At 36.7% G+C, this 27,641-nt stretch overlaps 3 protein-coding genes, 1 long non-coding RNA gene and 1 other non-coding gene across 9 annotated transcripts in view; 3 read left to right on the top strand and 2 right to left on the bottom strand.

Annotated features, from left to right (window-relative positions):
• The window catches only part of LOC135801815 (high affinity cAMP-specific and IBMX-insensitive 3',5'-cyclic phosphodiesterase 8-like), a 28,669-nt gene extending 9,254 nt beyond the window's left edge, over positions 1 to 19,415 (top strand). For 2 of the 5 annotated variants that reach the window (XM_065315331.1, XM_065315332.1), the window contains exons 3-15: positions 1,141 to 1,220; positions 12,766 to 12,822; positions 12,885 to 13,072; positions 15,876 to 15,935; positions 16,165 to 16,222; positions 16,396 to 16,563; positions 16,627 to 16,847; positions 16,901 to 17,075; positions 17,129 to 17,305; positions 17,612 to 17,944; positions 18,026 to 18,242; positions 18,311 to 18,754; positions 18,814 to 19,415. In XM_065315331.1, the coding sequence (XP_065171403.1) occupies positions 1,141 to 1,220; positions 12,766 to 12,822; positions 12,885 to 13,072; positions 15,876 to 15,935; positions 16,165 to 16,222; positions 16,396 to 16,563; positions 16,627 to 16,847; positions 16,901 to 17,075; positions 17,129 to 17,305; positions 17,612 to 17,944; positions 18,026 to 18,242; positions 18,311 to 18,754; positions 18,814 to 18,956 (2,321 nt within the window). In that variant the 3' untranslated portion in view covers positions 18,957 to 19,415. Of the gene's footprint in view, positions 1 to 1,140; positions 1,221 to 11,062; positions 11,578 to 12,072; positions 12,192 to 12,244; positions 12,697 to 12,765; positions 12,823 to 12,884; positions 13,073 to 15,875; positions 15,936 to 16,164; positions 16,223 to 16,395; positions 16,564 to 16,626; positions 16,848 to 16,900; positions 17,076 to 17,128; positions 17,306 to 17,611; positions 17,945 to 18,025; positions 18,243 to 18,310; positions 18,755 to 18,813 lie in introns of those variants that run through there. The other 3 variants (XM_065315329.1, XM_065315328.1, XM_065315330.1) reach the window with 3 other exon arrangements.
• LOC135801916 (U1 spliceosomal RNA) lies at positions 3,488 to 3,650 on the top strand. Its single transcript, XR_010550479.1, has one exon. It is a non-coding gene; the product is annotated as a U1 spliceosomal RNA (small nuclear RNA).
• A 2,304-nt stretch (positions 19,416 to 21,719) lies between the features above and the next one.
• On the bottom strand, positions 21,720 to 23,004 carry LOC135801794 (uncharacterized). Its single transcript, XR_010550442.1, has 2 exons — positions 22,907 to 23,004; positions 21,720 to 22,852 (listed from the first exon to the last, which is right to left on the bottom strand). It is a non-coding gene; the product is annotated as an uncharacterized lncRNA (long non-coding RNA).
• LOC135801793 (GTP-binding protein Rit1-like) lies at positions 22,049 to 25,548 on the top strand. The gene is made up of 3 exons (XM_065315310.1): positions 22,049 to 22,675; positions 22,737 to 22,810; positions 22,924 to 25,548. The coding sequence occupies exons 1-3, from the start codon at positions 22,420 to 22,422 to the stop codon at positions 23,365 to 23,367; spliced, it is 774 nt and encodes a 257-aa protein (XP_065171382.1). The 5' UTR covers positions 22,049 to 22,419; the 3' UTR covers positions 23,368 to 25,548.
• LOC135801792 (adenosine deaminase-like protein) lies at positions 25,390 to 26,917 on the bottom strand. Its single transcript, XM_065315309.1, is given in 4 exon segments — positions 25,390 to 25,730; positions 25,793 to 25,929; positions 25,932 to 26,583; positions 26,706 to 26,917. Coding segments are annotated over 4 exon segments (1,029 nt in total). The 5' UTR covers positions 26,748 to 26,917; the 3' UTR covers positions 25,390 to 25,532.
• Between the last annotated feature and the right edge of the window lie 724 nt (positions 26,918 to 27,641).

Consider the following 27,641-nt stretch of genomic DNA (forward strand, 5'->3'; position numbering starts at 1 on the left):
GGCCGCTGTGCCGACGTATTCATTGAACTGTGTGTGACTGTTTGAAGCGATTCAGGATGCTGGAGTATCTATATTCCACGTGTAGTGTGGTAATTGTGGTCTGGATATTACAGGTGATATCAAATTGCAAACATTCAGCCAGAATTCACAATTTAATTAGGAAGGAATGACATTTTGTAATATGTAACTTAAAATTTGGTTGATTTTTAATATTTTACGCGTATTTTAAGAGTTTAAATTAAATTGTATGTGTGTTATTCATAAACTTCGAAATTAGTGGACAGATTTTGTTGAAATTTTCAGGACATCTTCAAATTAGCTCAACTGGAAATTTGGTGTAGTGCGGAATTCAAAATATCATTTAAATGGTGGAAAATACGGGATGAAAGTTGATATGGAGATTTTACTATAATTATAGTTGTATAATTTGAATCCAGATAGCGCTAGCTGCACGTATTTGCATAAAAATCACGAATGAACTTATTTCTTGTAATTCTCGACTTTAAATTTGCTATATTTGTAAATTATTCCCTTGCAACTTGATACTTATAAATAATAACACACTGTCAATTTATTTCTTTGACGTCATTCGCGTGTTTCGCGTACTTTGCGTGCATTCAAACGGAAAAAAATTATATAACCTATAATAATTGTCTCCTAAAGACGTTGAATATAAATATCTTGGAAAATATATTAAAATCGTTGTGTATTCCAACGAATGCTTGATACAATGCGCAAATATTGAAAATATTAATAATAGTAGCGATGATCCGAACAGTAATTAAAATCATAAGATCCATATTGCTCGAGGAGCGACTTGTTTTATGTTCTTGTTTACATCTACGCCGGACGAACCACTCCAGCGATTATTAACGTGGAAATTTGCGCATGCAAACACAATGTGCGCGGGTAACTGGAAATCGTCCGAGATGCGCTGCGCGAATATTAATTTCGTTGCGCCATTCCACCAATTAAATCGAATCGTTCCGCGTAGTTTGTTGCGTTAATAACGCGACCGCGCGCACATGCGATGCCAGAATAGTGTAAATAAAATAATTTACTCGCGTGCTTTTCAATGAGCATGTAATTGCTACTCTATCAAAGTGTATTGTTACAAATTGTGTTGTGTTATTGTTGCAGATGCGAATAATGCAAACAACGCCACGAACCGCAAGATTTCGTTGGCGACGACACCCGAAGAGGAACACGTTGATATCTATGTAAGTAATTTACGCATGCGCAGTGAATTGATAGTTGCGTTAAGCTATTTTATCGAAGTGGATTGCAACATTTCACAGTCTAGCCGACATAACGTAAATTATCAACTTAATTTTGTTTATCACTTTATGTTACTTTACGGCGTGTGTCCAACGAATAGTTTGTATTTACTTTACGCAAATTTGAACTTCCACGTTTTCTGTTCCGCCACGGGTGGAAATACCGTGGAGAAGTTTATTTTCCCATCGCGTATTTTTGCTTCGCTCATAAATTCTGGAGCGCAAGCTCATGCACGCGGCGGATCGAAATGTTTAAAACGTAAAAACAGCAAACAGGAACAATTCTACGCGCACTGAAAGCGCTACAAGTTATACTTATAAATTCATTTATTTGCGTATATCCACCTGCCTCGATTTATGCTGTGCTCACGATAAATTCACCGCTGTTTCCCGGTTGCATGTATATTATAATCAAACTTTGAGTGCATAGATTTTACTTTACATTCGAAGCAAACTTCTGAAAGAGTTTTTTTGCACTCTTCGTAATTAAGACCTAGGTTTTCATTATCTTTTAATTCCGAGCGAAAAAGCTTTCATTACGGAGTTTGTACACCCGCACAGCTAACGACAAACGACGACAAAGTAAAAAAAAAACGCGCGGCGCGCAATAAACGCAACAAACGAAACGAAATAAAATGAAGAAAGCTGGCTCCTTCGTGTGCAATCAGCAGAAGCACTCTCTGGATGGTTCAGGTATCCAATATACCAAAAACAGCGCCGGGCGAATCGCAACAAGTTGCTAAACTTTCGGTTTCATTCATTTTTTCTTTTTGCTGTAGAAAAAGTGTCAAACTGAAAAATCCTTAGAGAAAACCAGTGACATTTTTAATATTTTTAATACTTTTAGTGATTTTTTTAGTAATTTTAATCAATATCCATGTGGTGCTATTTTTGTAGAGGTTATGTACACAAATTGGTAGCATAGGAAAACAAACCGAACTAAATTTACAGTGGGCGGATGTGGACTAAGCCCTGAGGGATGGTTAGATTGACCTTTAGAATAGCCATGAGAATGAAACTTTACAAAGGACAATTCATCACTCTTCAAACATTCAAAATTCGATAATTATACACAAATAACGCATAAAAACACATAAAAAATCGATTTATTTACTCACTAACCGGAAGTCAATTAAAATATTTAATTTACACGTTGATAAACCGCTATTGTAATAGGAAACTATTTCGCTTCATTAATAATTTCTCATTAATGCAGCCAGTTTCCAATAAACGTTAAGTTGGGATAATTTAGACCCGCGTTATCGATGTATTAAAATTTATACACGCGCCGTGTGTACGCTCGCGAACATTAAGCGATGGCGAATTTAATCAGAAACGCAATGAAGCGCAACATACCATAATCCATTGCGAATGCAGGCGTCGCAATATGAAACGCGGTTGTTGTTATTAGACACAACGTTTAAATTCTGCGCTATTATGTCGCGCATGAATGCTAGTCGTGAGGCGCAGGCGGCGCATTTATTCGATGCATTAAAACGATGTACTACAATGTCCCCCATATCGCTGCGACGTGTATGTGAGTGTGTCACAAACGGCAGGAGTGCAAACATTACGGTGGAAGCGCGTTTTGTTTCATTTGATTTTGATGCGATTCACAATGAGAATGATAAGAAACTTTCTAATTAGTGTTAAATTTCGTAGCGGGAGTCTAATTTCTTCGTATTTGTACCAAGTTTCCTGATAGGTTTCATATGAATTTAATTTAATTTAATTATAAGGGAGTCTCGTTAGTTACAACATTTTTAACTCCAGAACTGCAGGATAGATTTTGATGATTTATGATTTTTTGGATTTGTATTTATCCGGAATAGCAGAATAACTATTAAAATATTGAAAATTACAACTTAGAGGGTGTTAAATAAGGGAATAAAGTTGATATATTGATTCAATTATAGTTATAGTTTAATAATTTAATCATAGATGGCGATAATTTGCATTTTTAGCATTTCTCATTTCTATAAGATAAAATTGCAAATTTTATTAAACAAAAAAATTAAAATTAATAAAATATTTACTAAAAATACAGGGATAAATTCACAAATAAAAATTAGTTACTTTATAAATACAAATGTTTATAAAATAAATTTATAAATACTTATAAATTGCAAGTATAGATAGCGCCCCAGATAATTCTTAAGAAAGTACTTTAAGAAAACAAGTTATATGCTACAGTGTTACCTCTCCAAGGCATACTTACCTGGCGTAGAGGTTACCGTGATCAACAAGGCGGTTCCTCCAAGGTGAGGCCCTTCCATTGCACTACGGTGGGGCTGACCCTTGCGATTATCCCTAATGTGGATAACTCGGGCGCGCAATTTTTGGTAGTCGGGACTGCGTACGCGCTGTCCCGGTCTTATGTAATCGAAATACAATTATTTTTCTTGCTTTAACCTGATTCTGAGATAAAATAATCTGAGAAACTGTCAAAACTTTATTCAAATTAGAACGTAATTACATTGTTTCAGCGCTGCCGGAACTTCGTTCTTTAAGCTCATTTGTTTTGACTGGCGTATAAAACTTAGTTTCGAAAATCCAACTAATTACGATCGAGTTTTGGATTAATTTTCATCAGAAATGTTTAATATCCATATTTCTGATGAAGATATTGATGTATTTTTATTGAAGTCAAAGGTTTCTATTTTTCTACTAAAGAAACGCACCAGCTGGAAATATTTTTTTACAATTCCTTAGACTAGTTCTACACAAAAGAAATTCAATGAAAAAGCTCTGTATCGACAGACAGAAATCATTTTCAATAACTTCACGTCTTACACCACAACTGCGAAATAGATATCAACCCGAAGTTCTCTCCACCTATGTACTTTTCTCATTATTGCAAAATTGAAATGCTGGCAACGCGTGACACTGCAAATTCAAGACCTTGAAATTGTATAGAAGCTTCGGAAGGACGACGATGAGACTTTTACGAATAGAAGTTGGAAATCTAACTCACAGCTCACAGCGCAGTGATATATTTACGTAGCACTTCAATCATGTCAATAAACGGAATCATTTCAATCATAGAGAGAGGCAATCGGGTAAACAGATTGAAGCTTGCTACTTTTTCTGCAACGGCAGCGTGTAAATTCATGGAACATGCGAATAAAAATGAAAATTGAATAAGAAAACCTGTGAAAACAAGGGGAAAACACAGCTGCCGAATGGTGGAAATGTAATAATATGAAACGAAGATTGAGATGCGAAATTTATTCGTGAAAGTGAACTCGGCCGAAATTGAAATGTCAAAATCATTGGAGAATTTGAAGTGAAACACATTTTCATCTGCGTTGAAATACAAAATTTATTGAAAAAAAAAACTATTTTTTAATTTAATTTTTAGTAAAAAATAAATTCAGTCATAAAGAATGTAATTTTTATCTTATATGACTAACAAGATGAATGTTCAAAAGTCATCCACGAAGAAAATTTGCATGGAAAGGAAAATCAAACAAACAGTGTACATTATGTCGACATTTTTCCATCAAAAATGAAACAAAGCGGCAACTCTCGTACGAGGCAGGGAAAAATATGCAGAATCTTTTATTGGCAAGTCTTGCGCGGTGTTCGAGCCTTTGAGTGACGTTTCGAAAGAAGCGCTGTGATTGATGTAGTGAAAATGCAAGCGGGCAAATATGATTTTCCGAGTGAGGCTGATTTAATTTGGAATTCCGCGAATTTTCGCGATTGTGATGCAACGTGAACTTTGGCTGGCATTTAACATACCCCTTTTGATTAAAAGGTATTACATCCGGCAGGTACATAGTTAAAATTAATCCCGGCGCGAATATAATAGAAGGATTAGTTGGCAAAAAACAAAGCCTAATGAATTTTGTTTCGAAATATTTTATTTTATAAATCAAAAGAATTTAGTTTATTTTTTGAATTCATATTTGAACAAACAGCATGTTTGATTCATATTTTAATTTGGACAATAATTATCACAGCGCTGTCAGCCCACACAGGGCTTAAAACGTCCTTCATGGGCTTTATCGTCCTGACCGGGACGCTTTGTACTAAATAAGCACGAGCGTGATCCATTCAAAGCTCTTCACTGATTATTACAATGGCTTGTATAACGATGGGATAACAAGCACTGCAAAAAGCATCATGTGGACAGAGAGTACTTATGTATTTATATCTTTGCTGGTTTTAATAAAAAATTATTATTGTGGGAACTAAGAAGGTAAAAAGTAAAAAGTGTAAATTAAAGCTACAAATGATTTTTTATTCGTTTTTTTTTTTGCTATATCATCTAATCAATTTTATAATCTAATCAACTCAAATATTAGGGCAGCAGTTCCTTGACCTCGACCCTTGACCCTTTTGATCAGTACGTAAGCTGTCACCATGTCCACTCTCCTCATCAGTATCTTCATCAGTATCCTCACCAGTATAATCCGCCAAAGATAATTCTTCTTGTAAGGTCATGTAAGAACTGTTATCTTCATCCGTATCTTCATCAGTGTCTTCATCAGTATAACCCGCCAAAGATAATTCTTCTTGTAAGGTCATGTAAGAACTGTTATCTTCATCCGTATTTTCATCAGTATCTTCATCACTAGCCGCACCAGTGTAACCAGCCATAGATAATTCTTCTTGTAAGGACATGTAAGAACTGTTATCTTCATCCGTATTTTCATCAGTATCTTCATCACTAGCCGCACCAGTGTAACCAGCCATAGATAATTCTTCTTGTAAGGACATGTAAGAACTGTTATCTTCATCCGTATTTTCATCAGTATCTTTATCACTAGCCGCACCAGTATAACCAGCCATAGATAATTCTTCTTGTAAGGACATGTACGAACTGTTATCTTCATCCGTATTTTCATCAGTATCTTTATCACTAGCCGCACCAGTATAACCAGCCATAGATAATTCTTCTTGTAAGGACATGTACGAACTGTTATCTTCATCCGTATTTTCATCAGTATCTTCATCACTAGCCGCACCAGTGTAACCAGCCATAGATAATTCTTCTTGTAAGGACATGTAAGAACTGTTATCTTCATCCGTATTTTCATCAGTATCTTCATCACTAGCCGCACCAGTATAACCCGCCATAGATAATTCTTCTTGTAAGGACATGTACGAACTGTTATCTTCATCCGTATTTTCATCAGTATCTTTATCACTAGCCGCACCAGTGTAACCAGCCATAGATAATTCTTCTTGTAAGGACATGTAAGAACTATTATCTTCATCCGTATCTTCATCACTATCCGCACCAGTGTAACCAGCCATAGATAATTCTTCTTGTAAGGTCATGTAAGAACTGTTATCTTCATCCGTATTTTCATCAGTATCTTCATCACTAGCCGCACCAGTATAACCCGCCATAGATAATTCTTCTTGTAAGGTCATGTAAGAACTGTTATCTTCATCCGTATCTTCATCAGTGTCTTCATCAGTATAATCCGCCATAGCCAATTCTTCTTGCAAGGTCATGTAAGAAGTGTTATCCATCTCTTCAGGCCGAATATCCTTCTGAACCTCTTTGAGTGCTTCGTACATTTCGACTAAATCTCTGAACAAGTTCACATGTTTGCGCGGTGGCGTTGATATTTCAGCATCTTCTTGCGCTTCCATGTTGAACGAGATTCGGTGGTGCATGTTCGCCGCCATTGCGCCCATCGTGCTTAAATCGTTCTCGCGGTCATTGCACATGCTCATGTCTTTGGGGTCGCAAGAAACACAAGCACAAATAATTTAACAAACAAATTCACTTCGGTCAGGGTGACGAGTTGTGAGAATCTTCTCTGAGAACTGTTTTTAAAATTTCTAAGTTGCGGTATTTAAGGGAAGAAATTTGATCATGTGACATGATTTGCTTGGACAGGATTGGTCTAAATTTAATTGTTTTATGAGGGCGAGAGACTTGAAGATTAGCGGATACCTGGGAAGGTCCGAATTTGCAAAATACGGATTAAGTCGAGGTCAAGGAACTGCTGCCCTAATGCTTAAGTTTATTGTTTAGGTATTTGTGGGTCTTTCCGATAGAAAAGATATAAAATGAAGCAATTCGATAAACACAAAAGAAATATAGCAATAAATATAAAAATGAAAAGAAATTAAGAAGAACGTACGCATTGCTTCAAGCCCTTTCTGCGTATAAATAAAAATTAGGTTACAACATAATGGTTTCGTACAAAACGATTACGACGTTTTAAAAGCCTGCGGGGCTAAAATAATGGATGGTAATGCCAACACAAAACGCCGCCGAATGCCCAACACCCTAATGAACGCACAACCGCGCATACTAAACACGCCGAACAAAAATATTCTAATTAAATGAACGTGCAGATTACAAAAGTATAGTTAAATTATTCAAATTTTTATAAATTACGTGTGTGTTTGACAGCTTTGTGGCCATTAATCGAATTCAACGATGAATTTAAACAAATATTCAATTTTCTGTGATTATGCGCCTCTGCGTTCGACATTAAAAGAAATGAGCGGACAATGAAGGCACGCGCGCCATCTCGGCAATTGTGGATGTTCATTAACACAAATTCGATTTCGTATTGAATTTAAACTAACTAATTCAATCACGTTTCGCGAGATTCGCGCACACAATATAGTATAATCAACACCGTCAAGAGGCGCTCGATCTCAATATCACAATCAGTCTGAAGAGTTCTCGAACAAACACTGAAGACTGAACGGAATTTACGTCGACACCTACGGGTTAATTTCGAATATGAATTGCATTTGAATGAATATAATTAGACTAAAATTAGAATTATTTTCGTTAGTAAATATTTTTTTGGTGCATTTAAATGAATATTCAGCGAATGTTTTAAAGTTTCGAACTAAATTCGTGTTATAATGCGAGTAGTCCGTGGAATAAACACAAATTCAACAAAAACATATTTCACTCAACGTTCCCAGTAAATATTGACCGGTATTACCACCGCAAGTCGTTGGTTTTTATTAGGCCGACTCTTTTTCTGAAAACTCGGTCAAAAATAAATGTAAAACGTAAATTTAGCTACTTAATTCGAAAATAGCGCTACGCTGGAATGTTAAATCGGTGTATTCACCGATAACACATCTGAATGGAATTGACTTATCAATTAAAATTGTTCGAAAATCAAGTTATTTAATCGCGGTAATAATTTATGAATGAACACACTACGGTCAGAAAATGTGTCAACAAGTGTCGGCATAGATTTCATGTTTATTCATAAAATTATCTCTATCTCAACTATATTTTTTCTATGAATTTATTTTTAGCAAATTTTGTGTCTCAACGCGTTGAAATAATTTATTAAACTTTTAATATGCAACTATTAACCGACGCACGCTTCTGAGTTATGTCTATAGGCGCATTATTAAACTCGTTTGCTCGATCACATTAATATTTACGATAAGATCGCGATAAAGCGGTGCGCGCCCACCGGTTAATTAACGCACATTTGCCGTTCGGCTGTCTGTCTCACAGCGCGATAGAAAATACGCGAGAGCACACGAACACGCCAATTATAATTTAATTGTGAACGTTTCGATATAGTTATAGCTATTACCAGCTAGCTTAGTGAACGTGGGTGTGTGCAGACCATGAGGCAAACTCGATTTCGATGAATAATAAATACCGAGTGTGTAAATTATGAATCCGCTTCCATATTTAATTGGGGCATGCGCGGATTGGCGGCTTGAAGGGCGCGTAACCCCTGGTGGCATAGCCCTCCTGGCAACTTGTCAGGAATGAGTGAGGAGTGACAAGTCGGGAGGTAAATTCTACGGGAGACGAATGAGATAACATTATTATAAATCCGAGGGAAAAGAGATATATAAAACTGGCATAAAAAAGTAAATAAAATCAAATTTGTGGTTTTGAACCGACTGTATATGAAATTGATTATATGACACTAAATTTGAAATTGAGCAAAGATCCAAGGTTCCTAATTAGAGATGAAATTGGGTCTAATGAGACCGGACGTGTGAGTGCTTTGGTCGTGTAAAATTACTATTAATTAATAAATAGTTTATATTAAAGTTCATGTAACATTCGAAATGACAATTATGATGTAAATTAATTGCACAAAGCATGTAATTCATTTCTAACATTTACCTAGTTAAATTTTTTTTTCTTAAAAAATTCTTTAAAATTTATTAATAATAAAATTAATGTTTTTTACTGTTACCAAAATAGACGACCAAAATAAATTATAATAATGGCGAGCAAATGTTTAATAAATTTCAATGAAGCTTTATTGTTATCGTGCTTGCTCGCCAGCGTTCCCCAGCTTCTGCACCTCATACAACAATTGCCACTTAGCAAGTTTCCACAAAGGCAGCCGCGCATTGATGACATGAAATTACACGTGCGCTCTCCAATGACGTCATTAATGGAAATTCTTCGCCACACCTCACACTCATATATTAATAAGTGGGTACTAGAATACCGCCGCAATCTAATTACAATTATTATTATACACACCTTAACTATTTTGAAAACGTACGTATTATCGACGTAATAACTGATAAGAAACTGCTCTATTTATAAATAATAGCTGTAGTTTTTTTCAATGATAAAATTATTGGTTATTGAAAGTGTTATGGCATGTTATAGTGCATATTACTGCAGGGACTAGATATATACGTGTTGTTACGTCGACGCTTTTGAGTTGTGGGCCGTGAGCGTGATGCCGCACGTTATTACATACTATAAATGTTTACACAAACATTACAAACGTGTGTATCGGACGTGGCGCGCGCAAAATATTTACACACGTTTTCGATAAATATTAGTAACGAAAAAGCGATATTTCCTTGAAAATCAGTGCCAAGGCACTAAAGAATGATGCAAAATTTGATGAAAACTGAAAGTAACATGCTACACCTGTTTATTAACCTTAAAAAAACAATTTTACATCCGGTAGAAATTTATTGTACTGTTAATCCATTGTGAAAGAGTCTAAAATGCATTTTCTTTCATTTTTATTCTTTGCATTTGTCATAATTTCACTCGGAGCAATTTCTCAAAGCGTCGCGAGCGACCATATTTCATCCCTTCACTCCAATTTTTATTACAATATTTTACGGTCGCGATGCTGTTAGCGGCCTTCATTTCTCGCTGCGCGAAGAGCACGTTCGATAAACGACGTATAAATAATTCAAGTGCACTCGGCCATACAAACGCCATTCTAGGACGTGAAGCGCGCTGTGGTGAAAATGATGGTGGCAGCGACGGTCGCTCCCGCAGGATCCAATAAGAGTCGCAAAGAAGTTGTATACTTTCGACTTGTTACTTCCCACATGTTTCTTCTATATGCGAGAGTGTGATTTTTGTATACGCGGACATCCAGGGTTTCTTCTCTGGAGTTATGCGTCAGAGCTTTAAGCTGGATTTATAATACATACATCGTTAACGCAGAAAATGTGGAAATATTCCGGGGAATTGATTCTGAAATAATAGAAATACAATGTTGGCATTTAAAGCTTCGTTAAAGTATGATTTGACCTTTGCCAATGATACAAATATATCTTTTAAGTTATGAACGTTGTAATATGCTGAATGAGAATATATTTTGGTTATTAATAGGCGGTGTTGTTTAGACTATAGCACAAGCTGGGTTTTGTCTTAAATCAATCAATGATGCGTTCGCGATATTTACGAACGCGCGCCGCGTCAGCTCCGGCGATAATTTACAATCTATTAACATAGCGCAGGCAGGCGAGCCGTCGGGATTAGCGATAAACCACCGAACTGACAGTGGTAGGACGATGCGCGCTCGCGTCGAGATAATCGTGCGCGATTTTCATCCGCGAACCGGCCGCGCTTCGCACAATTTGCGTCTCGCTACGTGCTTCGTCAAAATTATCGAATGTCGTGCGGCGAGTGGCTTTAAATTCAAACAATCTCCGCCAACATGCGCGCAAAAAAGCCAATTTAAGTGATTGTGAGTAATTAACTGTGGCTGTAAAAATGAAGGACGCTATTATGCGATGTTTGGGTTTTGCCCAGCGGGATGACGAGGGTGGAGGCGCCGCGAGTGGTGAGGATGACGTGGGTGTCTACAAACAGAAACGACCAAGTGGTTATGGCGTGGCGGACATGGTCCGTTACCGTGAAATTACTGAAAACAATCCGAAACCAAGTGCGCGCGTGAGCGACGTGGTGGTCAGTGCGGCGATGCAGAAACTCGCCGAACCGAGATACAGTCGCCGGAGTCTCAACGGCGAGGTGGTGTTGTCACAATACAGACGACACACGCCGAAGATCACGCCTGGAGTGTACTACTATTTGCACAGATCGCTCTCTCGGACAGATTCGGTAGGAAAACAAAACAACGCTCATCAAGTTGGTTGTTTATGACACAGTAGGACACCGCGCCTGATAGCGTCATTGAGGTGACGAATTATCGCCGATATCAAATGATAATAAAGTTGTTAACAGCCGCGACGAATGATAGATAACCAATTTAAGTTGATTACGATGTTTTTATTGAGCTTCTTATAGTATTTCTAAAGAAAAATAATATTTTAACGGATTATTTCGTATTTAATCTTCTCGGTACAATAGTTTATAGTTGATAATGTAATCCAAGGTGAAGGACTAGTGGAAATCATTTTAAATCGCGATTACAATGTTTCCGTTACGTGTTACGGCACGCTTATGTCATTAGCACATAATATTTTCTGCAAACGAACGAGAAAATGAAATATCGCTTAAAATATTAAAAGTTTCCTAAATATTTTAAAAAACTTTTCAGTTGTAAAATGTCACATGTCATGAAATAAAAAGTCAAAAATGACTTTAGAATGCACTTTGGTTATCTTCGCAACAAGATTATATTTCGTGCGCAAACGCGTGCGGCACTCAGCAAAAACTCTACAAAGTCAATTAATTAAAGTGTTCTCAGCGCAATCCATTGTTATAACCACATTGTAAAACAGTTTTAATTACGCATTCTGCTACCACTAACCTCTTTTCTTTGTAGCCCTGACTTTGATTTCATTAAAAATATGAACACAATTTTATTAATGAATTATGAAGGTGACCTCGTACGCAACCACTCTTAGCTACTTGACCCATCAGACCGAACTACCCTTGTCCGCGTTCCTCTGGTGGCTGCGCGCGATCGTCGAATGGACGATCATGGATAATCGCCGCGTTCGACTGGTGAAGAGACGCAATAATGCTGTGAATCGTGTCGACCGTTCGACGTGCGTGCATCAAAACCAACTGCCCCAAATTGAGCCCAAGCTAGTTAAATGTCCCGGTCACCTCGGAGACTCATCTACGGATAGTAAACAGACCACTGACCAAGTTATCGTTTGTTCTGCGCGAACCAATACTCACAATTCACCCAAGTGTGTTGTTACGACAGGAGTGAAAGTTTGTCTTCCCTCGAGGGCTGCTCGACAATGCCCGAATTTTGTGACGCCTCCTGTACTGAACTCAAGGCTATCTGTCCGAGCGCATTTGTTTGTACTTATTCTGGTTTTGTTTTCTTTGTAGAAATGTCCGCCGGAGGAGAAGTACGGCTTCATCATTCCACCAACGCACACCCTTAAGGTAAGCTAAGCGACGAACGCCCGAGTTATCCACGCCAACAGGAATAATATTTTCGTTTGCAGTTATTAATGGTATTTCCGAGCATGGAGGGCACGGCTGACGCGCTGAAACGCGCCGCCGAGAAATTGGGCTTCGATGTGAAAAACTGCTGCACGCACGATAAGGCTTTAGAGGAATTCCAAACCGTTCACCAGGATCTCATTATCATCGACAGTCGGTCGAAAGCGCTGGATTTCGACACGCTCTGCAGGTTTGTGACAAACAATTTTATTGTGCTTTCATTGGCGGGTCCCAATATACACAATATGCGGCGGCACCTGAATACTGCTGAATCAATAGATCCATAGAGAACAACCGAAAACATTTCCAGGTGGATGTGGATGTTTGCTATTATTTACGGCTGCTTTCAGGCTATCAGTTTCGACGGGCAACAAAATCGATGTTTTTCCACATCATTAGCCCGCAACCTATATAGATATCTGCTCATAAACTTGAATTGCTAAACTAGAACCCAGCGAATATAAATTCCTCTTGAAACCTAGTCAATTTGTTAAATTCTGATCATTGAATTCAAAAATAGTAAAAATAATACCGGGTATAAAAGGGAGATTGAAGTATAAAATCTGAAAAGGTTTTGTTTACAATACACATTTGCGTTTCACATAAAAGGATAGTGAGTGTCTTGAATACAATCTCATCTCGGGAAGGAATACAATTATTTTGTGAAAACTGCCAGTGTATTTATTCCATTAAAGACGGTAGCAAGAAAATTCTCGGAATAATATTGAGTACTCAGGCTAATGAAAATAATAACGAAGGGAAAATTACGCAATCCTCTTTTAATTTAGCACTAGTTGTTGGTTTATGCAAATTTATGTTTTAAATTATAATTTGTCATGATTCTAATTAAAAATGATGAGAAGATTGATGAAAAAATAATGCAAGCGGAAGAAAATCCGAGCAAATCCAACAAAGTCGTTAGTTTCCTTGTGCCACCAGCGTAGAGTTTCATACCTTTTCTCTTGTAACTATATTCCGTCTTATCTGTAGACTATTCATATTTTATGCTTGGAAAAATCCACCCTGTTTGTGTCCTTTTTATGCGTGCGTTCGTGCATGTTTTGTTTGCTGCATGCATTATGCATGGAGAATAATGGTGTTTCACGCAGTGAGAAATTGCGATTTTTCTATTTCCGGGTGCAAAAACTAATTCTGTGGCTTATTCAATACACGTATTTAATATTTTTACTTCACTATCTAGTATATTATTAAATATAGACAAAAAATTGTGTTTAGCTGCAGGAACTGTCGATGAATTTTTTATTCCCATATTTTTTTTATCTGTAAATAAACAAAACAGGTCCATGTCTAAAGTTATACAAACTTTTTACACCTGTTGGGAACGAAGGGATGATTCTGCAGGTGATATGCAGGTGTACATGGGCACAAAAAACAAATTCCCTCTTTATTGTACGCGCAAAGTTTGAAAGGAAGCATGTTGAGATGATGTTGTCTTTTTGTTTTTGGCAAATTCAACAACGCCTGCTATTTAAATTATGCGCTTTTGAATTCCATCCCTTGTTGCTTTGTTTGCTGTCTTCGTGGCGGTGTTTGTTGTTCCTCTCACGCTCGGATTATTTTCACACCACACGCGAATTACGAATTCCGCGCATTACCCAAACGTATTATCCTATTGTGCTTGTAAATGCACAAATAACTACAACGAAAATTACACAAATTTAAATATTGAATGCGTTAATTTCTTATCTACTTTAAAATTGCTTTAATCATGACACAACAACAACAGCACTGCCCCGAAATTCAATTTATCCTTTATAAAATTCGTGGCAGTTTGCTACACCGTGTTGCGCAGCAGTTTTGAATTTAATTTAGCTACCTTCGTGGTTGGCTTGCTGCGTGCCCACGAGCAAAGTTGGTTTCGCCTTAAATTATTTATCTTACTGCCCCTGATGAAATTTTCAGGCGAAGAACTTTAATTCCCCACCCGGTGTTTACCTGCTTGTCAACTATCAACAAGTTGGCGTGTGAGCGTGTTGCTAACTTGACTGGAATATTCACTATACTCGTACTCCGGCAGTAAACGCATACTCATACATTGTTAATAGTTATATCGCTTGAGAAGAGAATGACGCAGCTGATGCATCTTTTAATTGAATCATTAGCTTACATGTGGGTGGGCATACACGTAAATACGCTATTATAAATTTATCTAGTTATGAATATTAGTTGCAAACGTATTCCATTGATCATTTTGATATTTTCGGAAATATTTCGATGTTCACTTTGATGGTATAAATTATTTCAAAAGGATAGCAAACAAAGTAAGGGAAGCTTCAGTCAGCGTTTGAACATCGGGCATTGAAAAGGTTCGATGTTGCAAAGCTGTTTTGATGCGTGGGCGTAAATAGAAGCCAGCTCGAAAGGATTTACACGTGAGTGATGTATGCAACAAACATGAAAGAAATCTATGAATTTATGTACCTTCCATGGGGTCAGTTGCAACAGTTTGCTTTCAGAATTTATCGTATCGTTTTCATATTAAATTTAAAATGAATTCCATAAATAGATTCGCGACAAGTCTCACACAATTGCAAAATATAACAGATAAATTCATCATTTAACCAGTTTCTTTTGTTCGTGTGTTTCATTGATGATGGACCTATTGTTAAGGCATAATCTTTTATTTTTTCGTTTTAAAATAGTCATTTCAGCTTTGTGCGGCAGTTATTCAGTTATCTCAAGTGGAATTTTACCGGATTATCGAGAAAAAACAGATAAAAATGTGACTACTGAAGTTGAAAACGAGACACAATTCGATTTTAAAAACGTGTTTTACGTTTATAGAAATATGTATGCCGTGGAATTCTTTGAATAGTGTTATCTGCAAGTTATGAACAACATCCGACATTTTCTATTGAACATTTCCTCCTGGTATTTCACAATTCTGCTCTCAGCGCTCGTGTAATCGTATTTGTGATTTGCATTTAATTTCCCATTTTTAATTCGCATATTCTGTGCTTTTCAATTTCCAGATCGATTCGAAGCACAAAAGGAAGTCAACACATTGTCCTCGCATCCGTCGTGAAAAAAAGGTACAAAAAACTAATAGTCTACTCATATGCAAAGTTCGCCAACGCGCACAATGCCCAAACGAAGCATTAATGGAACAATCTAAACAAAATTAAGCTCTTTACTAATGCAAGTTCCGAAGTTTTGCACTTTTAAAATTTCTGCAAAATGTTGAACACCTGAGTTCCAGCATGTTTTACTAAACTGCATAGCAACATTATTAAAATGCGTTTCTTTTTTGCGTATTTGCAGTGCGTTCGAGAAGGATGACAACTTAATTATGTCCCACTTAGAGATAGGCTTCAATAGGGTAATTACATTACATTTTCTTATTAAATTACGTCAACGTTTTGATTGCATGCCTCATTAAAACTGAATCACCCTCGGCAGCTGTAACATGTCGATTTGATTAGTATAAATGAGACTAAACAATTCCGTAATTGTAAACAACATTCTGTTATCTGTCTGGCGATGTCTTTTTAGTGTCTAGTTGAATCGATAAACGTAATATCTTGGTATAACGAGTTGATGCAGCTGAAAACGAGCGACTGCCGAAATGCGATGCAGATCGGCACCAATCAGATAATGTACAAAGCCATGAATGGCACGCGCGATCCTGTGATTGTGATGGACGACATTGGCCGATTGCAGGTATGAATATTTATTATTTTTATGCATATTTGCGTTTATTTAATTGAATTGAATATCATTTAGTACTTGAACGGTGCGTCGGAGCGGTTATTCGGTTATCGTGTGGAGGAGACTCTGGGAAAAACTATTCAGACGCAGCTGGCTGGTGATCCAAATCAAATCCAGACGCTCATCGGCGCCGTCACGAAGGGCAAGACGTGGCAGGGTCTAGTCGCGTTCAAGCGGAAAGCCATGGACACGCTGAACACGACCTGCAAAGCTTTTCCTATCGTGTGCGCCGGACGGTAAGATCCTTTCGGCTTCTAGGAATTATTGAAATTGATTTTATTTGCCGCAGCACACCAACACACATCTTGCTGATCATAGACACATTCGGGCCGGCCGAGGGGTATATGAATCAATCCCGGGGGAGTATAAACTCAATGCGGAAGTCGTCCGTGGACTTTAAGAACACAGACTATGGCAGGCGGACTTCTCTTGCAAAGTTACCACTTGAAGCACCTATTACTAAGGTTGGTATATCAATAAATATAAAAATGTTTGATTTTTAATGATTGAATTTCAGATTATTAATTTAATTTATGACGTGCAAGTACAAAGCTCGCCGGTGGCGGGTGCAATGCTTGAAAAGGTGGTCGATATGTTGAAGTGCACTGAGCTGTACTCGCCCAGCGTCAAAGAGGAGGCAAAGGGGCTGCACGAGGAACCTGTTGCGTCCAACTTGATCGAAGCGCTCTTGTCTGTAAGTTCATAGAATTCTAACAATGCAATTTTTCTTCTTTTTCTTTTCTTTGGGTATAATTCTGCACAGCGTATAATAAAAAATTAAAATAAAATTTTGTTCGATAGTTGAGTCCACGTAAAATTAAGAAATATTGAAAGTTTTCCAATAGTTTCCAAACAAAATGAAACTTTAGCTTTAAAGTTCCAAGTTTCAAGTTGTAAAGCTTGATCTAAGTAATTGTAGACGACTTCTCAACCTACACTCAAAGTTGAAACATTATATCAACATCAACAAATATTAATTTTCGTAAAATTTGTGTTGCAGCAGCACGCATCCGGCATGGGATTGAATTCGCGGCGGAGCAGCAACGATTCCAGTATCTATCGAGCGACGAACAAAGCTCTTCGCATCAAGCCGAAGGTGGATAAGTTGCTGGAGAACGTCCTCGATTGGGACTTCAACGTGTTCAAGCTTGAGTCGCTGACAGAGCACCGGCCGCTCGTAAATCTTGGCGAGCAGATTATGTCCCACTACGACGTACATAAGACGCTGGGATGCGACGAACGTACCATGTATAATTGGCTGCTCAAAATTGAAGCCAATTACCACTCGTCCAACCCTTATCATAATTCAGCGCACGCCGCCGATGTCCTGCAGGTGATTTATTCATTTATTCGTCAGATTAAACTTGCAACAGCAGCATGATGAATTTGCATGTTTTTTTTTTATTCCCGGCAGGCCGTAGCAGTATTTTTGACCAAAGACCGTCTGCGACTGGTGTTGGATCCAATTGATCAAGCCACTGCGTTGATCGCTGCGGCTGCTCACGATGTCGATCATCCTGGTCGCTCGAGTGCTTTCCTCGCTAATTCGGCCAATCCCCTGGCAATTCTGTACAATGATATCACTGTGCTTGAGTCGCATCATGCTGCGTGCACGTTCAAGTTGACTTTGAGTAAGTCCCACTCAATATCGATGGTAATTCCACCATTTTATTATATGACGTTTATTTGTAAATTGCAGATGATGACAAGTGTAATATTTTCAAGCGGCTGGACCGCGAAACTTATAATCTCGTTCGATTCAACATTGTGGACATGATTCTCGCTACCGAGATGACCAAGCATTTTGAACATCTCGCCAAGTTTGTGAACGTATTCTGCACACAAACTGCGGAAGAACTGGAAGAAGTACTGCCTGAGGTGTTATCGGCACCTGAAAACATCACTCTCATTAAACGTATCATGATCAAATGTGCGGACGTTTCCAACCCCACCCGCAGCTTGCCACTGTGCATCGAATGGTCGAAGCGCATCGCGGAGGAATACTTCCAGCAGACGGAGGAAGAGCAGGAGAAAAGCTTGCCGGTTGTGATGCCCTTGTTCAACAGAGGAACCTGCTCGGTGCCCAAAGCTCAAATTGGGTTTATGGACTTTATCATCAACAATATGATGGATGCTTGGCATGGTATGTTAATTTCTCCTAATATATTGGATATATTATTAATATAAATTTGTATCTTTTAGCATTTATTGATATGCCGGAGTTGGTGACCAATATGCGTAAGAACTATCTTGCTTGGAAGGAGATGGACGACCAGGGATGCTCGACACTCAGCGACATTTCAAAAATGCAAGAGACGACATGGACCCACCGGCTAACTTACTAACGATTTTTCGTACTGCTGTTTGTCAATCAAACACTCAATCATTTATCATTTTAATCTAATTGTGTAAATACGATGTACTAATCAATTACGAATCATCTGTGTATAACGCAAATCTATGCTGACTGACATTTTCTTCTACTCTCCCAGAAACCCCACTTTCCAATCGTGAAACGATTGCATATATTCTTTTACTACAAATGTACACTTTTATGCGAGTTTACGGCGTATGTGTGGTGCGCAAGCCAATTTATGTCATAATCACAGTGTGTAACAAAATATGATGTGAGTAGAGTTTCATTTCTAATTTATGATCAAATCAGAGCGTTGATTAATTGGTTACTTAAAAGGATTTAGAAGAACGCACGGAAACACTACAAACTTTATGATAATGAATAATTATGTATGTAAATGGTAAATTATGCTATTTTAATTGTTAATAAATGCATTTTCATGTGACAATTTGCTTATTGTTTTAATTAAAATTGATTCTACACCTAATATATATCCAACCGTTTCTAACTAACTTTTGATCGTTTAGGCCCTAATTGCAATTTTAATTTAAAAAAACAGTTTTTAATGGCTAATAGGGCCTTAACAGAAAATTGTGTTGATAGTTTCTGATTTAGAATTAAATTATCTTTCAGAATCCCAAATCAGAATTTAAAAATTCCAATTATTACAAAAACTGCAATTGCTGAAATAAAAGATTTCTCACAAAGAAGACTTTTTATGATGAAAATTAAAAATTTGAATTTTTAAGGTCTGATATTGAATTTTGGTGGTTTGTCTAATGCTAATTCATTTATTTAAGTACAATTTTATTCAAATATTTACAATTTAGGAGTTATAAACAAATATTTCCAAAAATAATTTCAGGCGAAAACGATATCAATAATGGTGATTATTATCAAAACAATACAATTTAGAACAAAATTTTATTAAGATAAAGTATTCTAAATGACATTTTCTTAAATATTCTGTAATAAAAAAGTTAAATATACGAATTTTATTTTTTGTCTAAGAAATGTTAGAGGAAACGCATAATCCAGTTTTTTGCACTTAGTGTGAAAAATAATAGAGTTAAAGAAAAACGGTTTTCACATATGAATAAAGGATAAAATTTAACATCAGATAGCACTTTAATATCATCAATTATCAACAGTTATGTAATAAATGAAAATGGTCAATAACTCCAAAACTAATTAAGATATTGGAACAAAACTTGAAAAAATGGATTCCTTGCATCATTCTGCACATAATTGGAAAGTTTCAAGAAAATCCGGGTGGTCGTTCAATTTTGCTTGTACCGATTTTCACCCGATTTTTCCGAAATATTGATATTATTGGAAAACTGTCTGGATATCTTTCATCCCATTGCAGTTCTCTATCGAACGCCGTTTTCCATTTTCCTCTAGCTTAACTTTTAATTTTTAGACCACAAAATACTTAAGTGTAACCTCTTGATGATTTTTGAGTGGTGTTTGATCAACTTCATAGAATCAAAAAACTATATCTGCCATTTTGTAGACGCTTGTTATGACATGAAGAAAATGCAGAAAGTTTCATTGTAACTTTTGTAGTTTCCGAGGAAATCGCGTTGGAAAAACAAGTTTTTACTCTCTGAAAAATATATTTATTATATCACATCTGTTGTATAATTACATGCTGAACGTCATCCCGTTTTCCGTTTTTCATTATCTTCATTAGTTCCCGAGATAATTAGAATTAAAGTATTGCGGCAAGTACATGTTACAAGTAAATGCGTTTGTAGGGCAAACCCTTTGCGCTATTAATCAGGAAGTTGTGTAAATAAGGTAATTATAAGCTGTTCTACAGAATGGTATTATTAGTTTTTAATAATTTTACAAACACTAATTAAAATGTCAGGCACCTCCGCCAAATTTTGATTAATTAATTCAATTTTCCAAAAAATTAAAAAATTTATACTTTTTATTACTTATTATCAAAGAAAACATCTTTATTAAGAAAATATTTTAATAAATATTTGTAATTTGACTTAAGATTAAAAAGATATAAGCTAAATTCAAAGTGCATAAATCTACCTTAAATGAAATAATTAAATTCATCGTAGGGCCTAAACCAAGAGAGATAACTTAAAATCTTACTAGGATACATTGATAAGAATTAATCGTTTGTTCAGATTCTGAAAACAGAAGTTGAAAATTCCAACTTTTAATTTCGGACATAAAAAAGAGAAAAGATTTGCCTTTTTTATGGCAAAATCTTTTCATCGATGTTTCGACCTGAAATATTTTAACTGAAAAAGTTCGACCCTGTCTTTCGACCGAAAATATTTTAACCAAAAAAGTTCGATCCTGTCTTTCGACAGAAAATAATTTAACCAAAAAAGTTCGGCCCTGTCGTTCGACCAAAAATATTTTAACCAAAAAAGTTCGGCCCTGCCTTTCGACCAAAAATAATTTAACCAAAAAAGTTAGACCCTGTTGTTCGACCAAAAATATTTTAAGAAAGTAAGTTCGACCCTGTCTTTCGACCAAAAATTGAAAAATAGTAAAGAGACAGCTATGTTTAAAAGGCATATTAAGACATTTCTTGGGGGTTTAAAGGGTGGAAAACGTACGCACATGATAAAATGACTCTTTAATTATTATATAATAACACAATAGTCTATGTAGTCCTGTTGATACATATAAAACAAGGCGTCTTTGACAGTAATTTTAAATATTTGATATAATGTTTGCTGAAATAGAACGAAAAATGGAATATAAAATACGTTGCACAATGTGGAATAATTTTTTTATTTAATAAGATTCAAAAACTTATATTTCTGGACATAATTAAGAATTACAACAATTAATTTATATTATATACCTATGTATATAAGGACTGTAGTGACATCTATAAGACAAGTTCCCAAGCACTGCGTTTACCAGCACGCAAAAATCAGCTGATATTTAAAATGTTATGATGAAAAATAATTATAAAACTATTAACAGTAGTTATTAACTCCCTGAGCAAATATCTAAGTAGTAACATAAATTATTTATCAAATAATAATGATAAATTAGCCGTTCATATCTGTTTGATTTTTATTACGCGCATGTCAAAATGTAATATCGTAACCTGCAAAGTAACTACGACGTATAAAACGATACAAACTTGACTTGATAGTCATTTGTTTAATAACTATCATACCTTAAAAGTCTGCATATTGTTTATGCTGATAAAGATGCATGCAGCAAACTGTAAATGAAAATCTCGGTATGCAATATTGACAATCATATGATCGCCCTGTCAATCTCTTGTGTTGGTGTTGTGCGCGGGGCTGGTGTCAGTCAGGGCGAATCGTCCATCGGTTTAAGACGGGACGGTAGGCGCGAGCCGCGTAGGATGTCGACGTTAAAGTAATTCCAGGCAAAAAGAGCGACCCCGTTGGAACCATCGCGACGACGGAGCGCACCACCGCCGCCGAAGCGCCAGCATGGCCGGCGAGGCGTGCACAAGCGGCAACCGCAAGCGGAGCAAGCTGTGCCGCCAGGGCTCGAGCAGGTCGGGCGGCAAAGACTCCGACATCGACACAGATCGCTCGTCGGTGGGGCTTGCCGGCGCGCAGACCACGCGGGGCGGCATACGCGTGTACAAAATCGTCGTGCTCGGCGACGGCGGCGTGGGCAAGTCGGCGGTCACGCTTCAGTTCGTCAGTCACAGCTTCTTAGACTATCATGATCCCACTATTGGTATGCTGTTATTTTCATCCTGCAAAGTTGAATTTTTCTTATATATTTGTCAAATTTGCAGAAGATTCATACCAGCAACAAGCAGTCATTGATGGTGAACCTGCACTACTTGATATCCTAGACACAGCTGGACAAGTAAGTAAAATTGACTTCTTTTTTAATTTTAATAGTAACACCCTGAAAGAAAATTGTTGAAAGTATTTTAGTCTTTAATATTGTGTCAATATTTACCAAAATAAATGTTTTAGGTGGAATTCACTGCCATGCGAGACCAATACATGCGCTGCGGCGAAGGTTTCCTCATTTGCTACAGCGTCACCGACCGCCACAGTTTCCAGGAAGCGCTCGAATATCGCAAACTGATCCAAAAGGTACGCGCCTCTGAAGACACGCCACTTGTACTCGTCGGCAATAAGTTCGACCTGGAGATGCAACGCAAGGTCACAACCGACGAGGGTAAATCGCTCGCGCGTCAATTCGGCTGCCCGTTCTACGAGACATCCGCCGCGCTTCGCACCTACGTTGATGACGCCTTCCATACGCTGGTGCGTGAAATCCGCGCAAAAGAGCGTGCGAAACTCGGCCTGCCAAACAGCGAGCGCAAACCGCATCGCCACAGCAAATGGTGGCGGCTGCGGAGCATATTTGCGCTCGTCTTCAAACGCAAGCGCCATCATCAGGGCAATTCCTAGACACGCACGTAAAATGTGTGATTGAAGTAAGCACAAGACAAGACATAATATTATAGATTTTATGTTCGATTACAAAAGCGGGGAACCAGCGAACAAAACTGTTAAAATAGTGTTCGAACTTCCAATTATGTTCAAAATCCAAATCATTCCAAACTGCTAGGGGAGGTAAAATGGTACTACTTATTGATGATTACCTAACGAGATAATTACTCTACTAAAAACGCAAGTACCATATTAATTAAAGCAATACTACAACAGGCTGACGCACGCCTCGCTCTTCAGAATGACGCACAATACGACAGTTATTAATTTTATTCGATTATTTGATCAATAATGCCTAAACAAACATAAACTAAAAACGGATTATCAATGTTTTCATGTGCACTACAATCAAATAATCTAAGGCACAGGAAACAAAAACGCAAACAAACCGACAAACAATTAGTTCAAAGAAGTTATTATAGTGATTAGCCTTGGTATAGATGATTGAACGACCAATTAGACGACTCTAATTGAAGATGATTTTATTGAATAATATTTATTAATCAGATTTGCTGGACCAGATCAGTGTTTCGCGTGCAATACTAGTCATAGGTAACGGTTACCTTGAAACCATTATATCTATTCAAATGTGTATATTGTCGTTGAAGTTTTATGAATTCGACTTTATATTGTTTTCTCACACATAAGTAATCGTGTCGAGTGTGTGGATGTGCATGTGAATGTGAGTGTGAATGACGAGCAATCTGCGAAGAGATTCTATACAGAGTATAAATTCTATTTAATTGTTGTTAAGTGTCTGGGACATTATTATCAAATTTTATTGAACCATTCGAATGAGAAATATTGTTATATTCTTGCATAATCGAAATCGTTTAGTAACGCAAATGCCAAAGATGTGAAACGAAACTTGCAGTGCGCTTGCGAATGTAATCATCAACTTCTTGTACTACTTCTGAGTGCTTTCACGCGAGACGTGGGGCAAAACGACGCAATAATTCGAGCAGCTGAACTTAAACTGTCGATAACATCTATCCTAAACGACTATTTACAATCGTTTTATACTTTTAAGTTATCTACATCTTCTTATGAACATTTCCCGATATTTTCATTAATATGTTACGAAGCGCTTATCTCGAAATTTGATTTTTATGCGCAAGGGTCACATTCGGTGCTAGGTGTAGACGAAGGACTAAATTTTTATTTAAACATGTTCACGCAATTTGTTTGATTCTGATAAACAATCAAAATAATAAACCAAGTATCATTTTACGCATTTATTATTCCAATATTATTTTTATCCTTCGTCCAGGTCTATCACAGAATGAAAAGGCAACTTTGTACAATTCTTATACTGTATATTTTTAAATTTTAAACTAACGCTTGAATCAAACAAATGTTTCATCCAATTATAATGATATTAAAAAGAAAACCTAAGCAAACTACGAAACAGGGTTTTATCAAAAAATATTCATTACTTTTAATGTTCATCTAACGAAAACCCATGACGCTCATTCATTCATAACGCAACGCATTTGCATCTTCGATTAATGGCAATTAAATGTGTTGAGGGCAGGAGACAAAAGCAAATATCACTTACTAATCCGCGCCTGATATCGAATGAATCTCATGGTGGGTGCAAAAAGTGCAATGTAATGCACATTCAATCATAACCAAAACGGGTATAACTTGTTCAACATTAACATGCAAATAATATTGATTGATTGAGAACATAAATATTGCAAGAAGCAATAATGTATAAATTAAATCCAAATCCCTTTATAGGTGTTATTCCACTGTGAATCAAAGTACATACATATAACACGTACAACCTTAGTTGTTCTTTTTATATAGTTTCACTGCATAGTAAAGTGCTAGTTAATTAGGGTGAATAAATAACTACTGAGTAGAAAACAAACAAAAACGGACCACCCCGAATCACCCATAACGCCACATAAAATATATTGTAACATATATGATTAGGAGAGAGCTATTATTATAGTTGATTTTTAAACTGGAACATGCTTTTCAACATACTTTATTTTTTATTACCATTAGTTGTTAAGTATTTATGAAATGTTCATAATTGACTAAAAACCAGCATTATGTGTATTCTTATTTCGAATTGTTTACGTATTATTTTTTTGTATTTGTAAATAAAACCATTATTTGTTTAGAAAATTTTGTGCTTTCCATTCTGCGAATTTTACCCGCAATTGTTGCTTGATTTCGTCGTTTGAGAAAATATATTCTATGGTTTTGATACTTACATTATACAGGTCTTCAGCAGAGAGGTTGTAGTGTTGATGGGCCAGGAGATATTCCTTGGACAAGTCACACATGAACACGCCTTTGTCATCAGTCTGGAATTTAAATAGAAATCTTAAAAATTATTGTGTTGATCTTTTTAATTCAAAAGACTTACACATAAACAAAATGGCAGTTTATGTTCCATCCACTTGTTGATGTGATGCTTGGAGTAATCATCTACTGTGCCACAGATGATGTTTGAACTAAGACAGATTTCCAATGGAATGTTTTTCAGCATATCTATGCTAAATGTTTTTCATTGTTGCCTTTTTCTGGATGAAGAAAAGTTCCATGCCCTAAACGGTCGGGTTGAAACTCCAAAATATCCCACTCTTCACTATCACTCTTTACCTCTGCACAATGCAGTGTAACTTTTAACCCTGCATTTCTTGCTCTTACAAATTCCTCTTTTGAAAAGTTACCAATTTTTGGATTTCCACACAAGTCTACACCAACAATTACATCTGGATGTGCCTGATGCATCTCAATTATCAAATTCATAACTTCTCTACTCAAATCAGCATCAAATTTTCTATCCAAACACAATATGAGTTTTACAATAATAGATAATTCATTACATGAATTTTGTATTGCTTTCACAACACTCTGAATGTAATCCTTTCTACTCATATTTGTTTCTTCTCTAGGTGTGGTACGAAGCTCCAAATATATTACACCATCATCATGAAACTCTTTAATCACACTCTGTGTTGCCTGATATACAGCATGGACATTATTTGTGGCTTGGTGAGCCACATTAAAAAGTTGAAAACATTCATCAAGTGTCCTGTGGGATTTAGTTAGTATTGTTGTGAGTTTTTGGTATTCTTGTACATTTGATTGAAGTGTGCCCAGGGAAGCAAGAGTTTCTGTGCTTAAAGAGCCATTTAAATGTGCATGCAGCTCCTAGAAGATACGAAATAAATCTGTTATTTTGTTTATTTAACCTAATCACATGCCGCATGAAGTATTTTAGCTTTAAACATTGCTTTTACAGAAATATGTTAGAATTTTTAAGATGTACTTACAATTTTCGGTAGAGATTTGCAGAATTCCTCCATGGTAACCATAGGTTTTGTTAATCTACACAGAACTCGAGAATCACAATGCTGGGAATGTAAACATGCAAAAGCAGATTCAAATAACAGGTTCTCCCGTTCACACAGTGACCCTCATGTGTTCGTATCTTTGGTTCCTGTTTCGACCGTTGCTTGTTGAATTCGTTGAGTCGCTAAACGGCGTGCGCATGCGGAAACTTAAGCAACTGAAAATTTTTCATGTAAGAATTAAAATTGAGTAATATATTACCCAGTTCTTCTTTATATTGATTTTTAAATTATATATTGCCACAAAAACCCACGAAAATAAACTGTAACGGATGTAAGAAAAGATGGTGGCGATATTTGAGGGAATGTTCAATCCCATTTCACTATAAATCTACTAAGTATAAAAAGCGTACCTCCTTAACAACTTAATTTACTATTTTTATACGTATGTACTTGTCGTAATAAATTATATTTTGTTTAGCATAAGTAATCTACTTGATTAACGTCTTCAGCGTAATTTGCGCATTAAGCGTAATATATTCACTCCAGCAATCAAGAAAGCACGCATTAGCATAATCTAAAAAATATTTACAAAACACAACCGAAATTTAGCGATTAAGTGGCCCACATGAATTCAACAGCATTTGTTTTAACTAGTCGTACAGCCGGACGATTTACAAGACTTTATTAAAAGATTGTACGACTGGAACCCATGAAACCCGCGCCGGCAACACGCATATATTTAAAGTCTATTTATTTACTAGCCGTCACACAATCAACTCGAACTAAGTATGCGTATGTGTAGGTAATCCTGCTACTGAATGTTATGCGCGCTCTGTGCGTGTGAAGGCATTGTGTTGGTCGTTCCAGCAGGAACCGTCAAAGTGGAAAGCTCGCCACACAATAATATATCGTTAA

Source organism: Atheta coriaria, unplaced genomic scaffold, assembly GCF_025399875.1.
Source record: "Atheta coriaria isolate IRGN ID8LTWV9N9 unplaced genomic scaffold, Caltech_Dcor_3.1 hic_scaffold_13_pilon, whole genome shotgun sequence".
Classification (NCBI taxonomy): domain Eukaryota; kingdom Metazoa; phylum Arthropoda; class Insecta; order Coleoptera; family Staphylinidae; genus Dalotia; species Dalotia coriaria.

Coding starts and splice junctions, on each gene's coding strand:
- LOC135801793 (XM_065315310.1), top strand. CDS start 22,420: ATGGCCGGCGAGGCGTGCACAAGCGGCAACCGCAAGCGGAGCAAGCTG. Junction 22,676..22,736: donor CTATCATGATCCCACTATTG/GTATGCTGTTAT, acceptor TCAAATTTGCAG/AAGATTCATACCAGCAACAA. Junction 22,811..22,923: donor TCCTAGACACAGCTGGACAA/GTAAGTAAAATT, acceptor TAAATGTTTTAG/GTGGAATTCACTGCCATGCG.